This window comes from Monopterus albus, unplaced genomic scaffold (genome assembly GCF_001952655.1).
Source record: "Monopterus albus unplaced genomic scaffold, M_albus_1.0 scaffold65.1, whole genome shotgun sequence".
Classification (NCBI taxonomy): Eukaryota; Metazoa; Chordata; class Actinopteri; order Synbranchiformes; family Synbranchidae; genus Monopterus; species Monopterus albus.
In genome coordinates, this window is record NW_018127945.1 from 2,237,827 (window position 1) to 2,245,237 (window position 7,411).

The following is a 7,411-nucleotide window of genomic DNA, read 5'->3' on the forward strand; positions in this document are numbered from 1 at the left end:
CTAGTTTTAAGCACTCTGTTTTATCCCTATTTATCTCATTTCAATGAACATTCCTTTGTTGTCTGCATTGTTTACTGTCTGTTTATACTGCTTTTTCTGTATTGTTTGCACTATTTGTTGACGTTAATACTGCTATTTTGTTATATTACACAGCCTTATGCTGGCTTACTGTTTGCACATTGAGAGCCGATGTACCAGAGTCGAATTCCTCGTGTGTCCATCACACCTGGCCAATAAAGCTGATTCTGATTCTGATTCTTAATTTTGTAACACATCATCATTCATCATTTTACAAAGTAGTTTGAACTACCTTTTCTAAATAGCTTGAGTTAACCAGACTAGATTTCTCCCTAGAGTAGCTTTGCTGTAGTTCGACTTCTTCCAGTGTGAAGTAATTGGTAGTTTGCAAACCTATGCTTCCAAAGTAGCTTCCCCAACACTGCTGATACTTTACCATACAAAACAGAGAAAAGTGGCTGTCAAGTGGTCTTGTCCAGGATGAAACGGACCCCCGCATCCCTCCGACCCCCACCCTTGTTTGATGAGAAAATGATGAATCATATGCTATGACCTTCACAATCACCAAATCTCAACCCAGCTGAACACCCACAAGAAGATTTGGACTGATGCTCTCCACCATCATCAAAAACCAAATGAGGGAATATCTTTTGGAAGAATGGTGTGCATAAGGGGGAGTGTGGCGCAAGAGATAGAGCTGGTCCAGTGGTTTGGTTCCTGACTTCTCCAGTCTACATGTCGTAATTTCATAGATTAAGATATGGAACCCCAAGTTGCTCCCAGTGATATCACTGGTGTGTGAGTGCTTGGGAGTGCAAATGGATGAATGGGCAAATAGTGTGAAAGCACGTTGAGTGTGCTGCATTGCATAAAAAAAGTATAAGACCATTTACCATTCTCACCAGTAGAGTTCAGAGACTTGTAGAATGAATGCCAAAGAACACTGAAGCTGTTCAGGTGCCATGTGAAGGCCCATCACTTCTTCTTCTTTTGTTGTTTAATGGTGGTTGGCAAACAGCTTTAGGTGCATTACCACCACCTTCTAGACTGCGGTGTGGATCAGAACAGCCTACTACTACTACTACTACTACTATATTAAAATAACCTCACTGAACTGTATTTTTAAATAACTCCCTCTCCTGCCTGAACCTGGGGCAACTCATAACATGTTCCACAGTTTTCTGTACCCTACACAACTCGCATTCCCCTGTATTAAACTTCTTCGTCAACTTCAATGTACTTTTCAAACCACTATGCCCAAATCTCAGTCTTGATGTCAAATCTTCTTCCTTCCTATTCTTAGTACTTCCTCTCATTGCTCCTTAGCCTTACTATAACTTACTGCCATGCATACATCTCTTTTTTTAAGTGCAGCTTTTGCAAATTCATATGCTAGTTCATTACCCTCCACCCCAATATGTGCAAGAATCCAAATTAGCCTAATATCTATTCCGGCCCTCTGACATCCTAATATCATACAAACTATTTCAAGAATTATGTCCTGCTTCGAGTCTGACTGGATGTATCGGATACTCAGTAAAGAACTGCTGGAATCTGATCCAGTTAGGACTTTTAATGGTTTATGTTCTTCTACCCATTCTAATGCTAGTACAATAGCTAGTAATTCTCCTGTGTATACTGAGAGATTAACACTCATCACTTTATGTTGGGTTTTCCTTTAATAGAATTTCCTTTGTGTTCTCACCCCTCGATACAAATATGTTAATGACTGTGGAGGGCGACATTGTATCCGCGGTATACAGTATGTGTAAACCTCCATTAGATAGGCCTACATATGCAAACCTCCAGCGAGGTAGGAACCAATGATGTGACACATTGACAAGTCAGAGCCTATGGCTCGGACACAACGGAAGTTTAGAGACGGTTGCCCTGGATGAAAACCTACAGCATTGTATCAATCTCGAAACCGTTCTCTAACCCCTTAATTAACCCAGGCTTCCCTTTCCCTTACTATGGCGTCAGGCTCCAATATAGATATTGAGGGTGCGACCCAGCATCTCCGGGACATCCTTAAGTTAGACCGTCCCGGGAACAGCACCGGTAAGTTGGGGCGGGAATGAAAAGCGGCTGCAAGTGTAGGCCGCAGAAGCTAATGGAATGCTAGATAGCTAGCTACAGGGATACTTAGCTAACGAGAGTTGCTGTAGCTTACTGCTGTCTGGAGTAAAGTTTGCTTAATAGCAGTTTCACTACTAGCCTTCAGACGGTACCACGAAAAGCACAATTTGAATGTCAGCACATTTACATATGTATTTTCACTTTAATATCTGTGGGCGTTCAGGTTCGTAGTAATGGTAGAGCGTCAAATATGTCAGAAAGGTATCTAACGTTAGTATTTTGTCGTCACAAGTATTAGCTAGCTACCCTAAGCTGGCTAATGTCTCAGTCTATTTACTGGTGCAGAGAAGCTGCGTACCTTGCTGGCAGGCTATAAAAAGTAGAAACAGTTTTCTTTATAGGACTGTATATCTGCAGCATCTGCTCATTTGTGCCTCCGGTGCCAAACATTTAGGTATGCTTTTATATAGATGGCACTTAGCCAGGATTATTTTACTGCTATCAAAAGTTAGCTTGAGACTTAAACTGCGTATGACGTTTGGTATTCTTGGCTAATCTGGATACACTTATTTTAAGCTTTGTTTGTGGCATCTTCAGAATAGTACCCAATCATTTAGAAACACAAACCGTTCATTAGTATTTTAACAAAGACTCCATCGGCTTTCTGACAGTCGGAATCAAAAAAACGTTAGGTTCGGGGTGCTGTAAACAGTATGTCCCGTTTCTTATTGCAGAATTTCTTGTTTGATAAAACTAACCTAAATCATATGGTGAACACAATGCAGCCTATAACTGTTCCTTTTCTGAAGCAGTCTAAAAGAGCATTCGGTGGATTAGTGGACACATTTAATACACAGAAAAAAGTAACGTTTTCTCATTAGATGAATAAAGTTGCTGGCAACTTTTTTCAAGCATTATGTAAAATTGAACCAATATTAAACCTTACCCATATCTAAAGTTGTTTTTGAGATCCTTGGACAGGATTAACTTTTGAGGTAGTTAATAAAGTATTGGCTCCACTCCTGAATTCATTGTTCTGATTTGAGCAGGTTTTCTGAATGAGGTGGTTCTTTTGGAAAATCATGTGAACATCTTCACCTTGTCTTTTTGTATTTTGTTCCACCTTTAGTTTTCCTGATCTGATATACAAAAATGTGTGTGTAGGAAAAAGTATTTCTTGACTATTGCTTCAGTAAGAAATGGACTGATTAGTGTCTGCACATGTTAATGGTGTGGTTAACATCATTCTTACTGTAAAAGTGTATAAAGACCGATGGTGGCAAATATGAATTTAGATTTCTCAAACCTGTCTATTTGTAAATAAATATTTCTATTTATTTGTGTTTAACTTTGTAAACATTTGTTTGTAAAATACAGTAAAATATATCTTAATTACTGTGTTTATGATGTTATAACAAAAGTGATCATCACTGGTTCCCCTCAGCCTGTTTGAAGGCTGTGGAGGCACATAGCCTGTTAAATATGCCTCACTCACTTCATTTACATCTACTGGTTTAGACGGGATCAAATAGTCATAAAAAATAGACACAATGTGTATCACACAGTGATTTGTAATGAAGGATTGTCTTTGTGAAACCTGACCTTTTGAGGAAATTGTAAATGACTTGTGATTGACAGCAGCACACAGTGATGTCAGACTGACTTTTCCTGCTTCCTGTAATGCAGATAACTTGATTGAGTGGTACATCTACAGCGCCTTTGCTATTTATCAAATAACATGAGCTGCTTTCATGTATTTTGTTTGCCTATGTGTAATTATTGTGTCTGAATTTCGATTAAGATTTAGCTATCTCAAATACTGGCTGGAGTGTAGCAGCCTTTACTACCTGCTGTCCAGTTGCACCATGCAATTTGCACCCTGTATAAAACCGAACCAAATGGGACTTTATACAATTTGAACATTGAGTGCTGAATGAAAAAAATAGAAGTGGGAATTTATGGTAATCTCATGATTCAGTTCAGTTTTCGGTGTCACAGTTTGATTCAGAGTTGATTTTTGATTTAAACAGTTCTCGATTCCGTAAAAAGAAAGGGGATTTATTATATTTTAGCTTTTCCTTTAAGGTAATGTGTGTGAACTGTATTAACTTGGGAGCATGTTTCACTCTTCACTTTGTATAAATGGGGTTAGTGTTAACCCCACTCCACTCAGTAGAGTAGGTACTTTATTGATCCCACAGTGGGGAAATTTCTCAGCTAACCTAGTTGATAGGTGATGGAGTACGATCTATTTACAAAATACTTCACCATTGTCTTGCAAGCTAATTATAAGATGAAATACAAATTGCACCCAAATTCCTGCTTTTTTGAAGGTGAACTACCAGAGTACTCTATTACAGAGATATCCAACGTGTAACTCACAAGCTACTAGTAGCTTGCTCACCTGAGGGTTGTATGGACAACCCATTTACAAACATTAAACAAAACATCATTGCTTAGTAAACCTGCTCCAACTCTAATGAAATTGCATACATAGTTGTCCTCCGACACCAAATGATTGTTTACCAGTCATCTGTCAATCAAATGAGTTTTGCTGTTGTAGTGTTAGTGACTCTTTGGCATAATATAATGTTGTATTAAATGTTAAAAGCCTTTATATGAACAGTTAAATTTAATAGCTTCAAGAAACAGACACTTTGTTTAATGAGTTGAGCTGTGGCCTGCAACATTAACTTTTAAGCCTTTTTTTTTTTTTTTTTTATTGTGAAATTAAGTAATTTTATTATTAGCGATTCCTGTTTGTAACATTGCATGCACTAATTAATGAGTTTAGTGAATGAGTTTGATCCAGAAGAAAGCTTAAAAGTGCAATTTCTCAATGGTTTTATGGATGTTTATTTGCAATGAACTTAGAATTTAAAATGGCTATCCTCTGTTCAGATTTGACTGAATTATGACAGATGTTTGACATGTGGCATTTGGACACTAAAGTCCCCTGCATTCAATTGCTTTCCACAGATGCGCAATATAGTGACAGCCAGAGAAAGCTACCTTTTAATGGTGAGCTGAACGGCTTATTAGGAACTGCTGGCCTTCTAGGGAGCACTGATCAGGCCACCATGTCAGAATCTACCAGACCCATCTCCACAGACATCAGCAGCACTCAGGAGAGTCAGATAATGTGAGTCGCTCCTTCGAGTTAGTCACTTAACCACTTTAGCAGAATAATATTTATGGGCTCTTTGAGTAAGGAAAGTAAATGCATTTATGTACTTAAATCCATGTGCTGCAATTACAGCTGCCTTTCTGGTGATGATGGGTCCACTTGTATCCCCATCACCTCTAACAATGTTGAGATCGTGGCAAGTCAAGACTCCAGCATCAACAGCAAGGCTCGAGGCAGTAACAAGGTAAGAATTTAAATCATCCAAACAGCGCAGTTTGATGACCTGCAACACAAACAAGGTAAGATTGCCATGCTGCTGTGTTCCTGAAAAGCTTTTGTTTCTGTTGTTTATATTAATGATAAGCTTGCTTTCTTTCATTGACAATCTGTTGCACTTTTTAAAGATAAAGATCCCTCCATGAGTTTTCAGATTATGAACATCTGAATGTTCTGATGAGATGCTAATGGGAGATGTATAAATTAATTTTTTTAGAGCAAAAAGATCAAATATTTCTCCATCATTGTGTTAATGTTTTTCATTTTGACTAGGTTGGATTTGGCTCTTGTGGAAATGTCTCATGGATACCAAAATCACTTTCATTTTCAATAGTGAATTTGTTTTTTATATAGGTGAAGATTCAACCTGTTGCCAAGTATGACTGGGAACACAAGTATTATTATGGCAGACTGATAGCTGTGTCCAACTCCTTCCTGGCCTATGCCATCAGAGGTGAGAGTGTTAGTCATTATTGACTGATTACTTCTACCATTACGTGACACAGACATCACACAGCACTGGGGATGCTTTGAATCAACATGAGCTACTGCCACAGACTATTGGGGTATAAATACATTGGTGTGCGGAACCTTGTATTTCATGTATTTACAGTGAGTACCCTTATTAAAGGACCACAGGGTAACAAAAGTTTCTCACTGTATTCTCTCATCTTTCTTGTTAAATTGACAATTGTCATAATGTGTTCAGGTTGTTTCTGTGGTTTATTTTCATTGAGGGGTGTGATATTCCACTTATTTTTCTATTTTAAAATAAACACCTCTGCCTGCAGGAACCAACAACCATGCTATGATTCGTGTCCTGAGTCTAAGTTCTGCTGAACGCTCATTGCTAAAGGGATTCACTGGGGCCATCACAGATCTGGCGTTTGCTCACCTCGACTCCAACCTGTTGGGTTGTGTAGATGAAGCTGGCAATCTGATGGTCTGGCAGCTTACCTGCACTGCAAACAAGATACTGTATCCTGACATGTTAGAGAAACTGGAGTGTGTGAGAGAATGTGTGTGTGTGTGTGTGTGTGTATGTGTGTGTGTAGTCTGGATATTGCTACTTGTCTTTGAACTGTCTGAAATAAATACTAAAGTACCAGTCACAGCGGTCAGAGCTGCCTTGTGATTTTACACAAACCTCTGATTTTTCACCCCCTGGTTTTGTCAAAGTAATGATAGATACAGATCCTTCACAAACGTCTCTCCTTTTCTTTTCCTTAACTCATGCTCTCTACAGAGATCAGATAGTGGTTCATATCAGACGACCAGACAACACTCCACTGAACTCCCATCGTCGTCTCATCTGGTGCCCATTCATCTTGGATGACAGTGACGAGAACCAGGATGACACCAGCCAGACTTTGGCCCTTTTACATGAAGACAGGGTATCAGCGTTTCACACATAATTGTTTATCACACCTGGATGGAAATACTGCAGAAACTGCAGACAAAAGATTTGATTTGATTTGATTTATTCTTTCAAGCATGTAAAAGCAGTTGATATGACAACACACATAATTTTACACATAATCCAATATCAATTTGCTTATACCTTGTACATGCTTGAATGGAGTAGGAAGAAGTCAGACTTATCCAGTCCTACCCCATGACATCATCTTACCATCATTGGTTTGCAAGCAGTAAATGATTCACTTCTACCCACACACATATTATACTAAAAAAAGAATATAACAGTGTTAACATTCTTACATCACACAAGTAATATACTAAAGAATTATTAGAAAATGTACACCACACCCACAATTGTCCATGTAATTAATCATTAAACCTGTTCTTGCATATATCTTGATTGACACATACCTTTATATTTATGTTTAAACTCATCAATTCTATTACTATTTTTTATGTCTACACTTAAATTATTCCATAGTTTTACCCCAC

General features: G+C 38.4%; 1 protein-coding gene across 4 annotated transcripts in view; it reads left to right on the forward strand.

The window, feature by feature from the left end:
* Positions 1-1,776: 1,776 nt before the first annotated feature.
* The window catches only part of edc4 (enhancer of mRNA decapping 4), a 41,684-nt gene continuing 36,049 nt past the window's right edge, over positions 1,777-7,411 (forward strand). For 2 of the 4 annotated variants that reach the window (XM_020604302.1, XM_020604301.1), the window contains exons 1-6: positions 1,777-2,079; positions 5,077-5,239; positions 5,357-5,468; positions 5,855-5,954; positions 6,292-6,478; positions 6,747-6,894. In XM_020604302.1, coding sequence (XP_020459958.1) covers positions 1,992-2,079; positions 5,077-5,239; positions 5,357-5,468; positions 5,855-5,954; positions 6,292-6,478; positions 6,747-6,894 — 798 coding nt within the window. In that variant the 5' untranslated portion in view covers positions 1,777-1,991. The remainder of the gene's footprint in view (positions 2,080-5,076; positions 5,240-5,356; positions 5,469-5,854; positions 5,955-6,291; positions 6,479-6,746; positions 6,895-7,411) is intronic. The other 2 variants (XM_020604300.1, XM_020604303.1) reach the window with 1 other exon arrangement.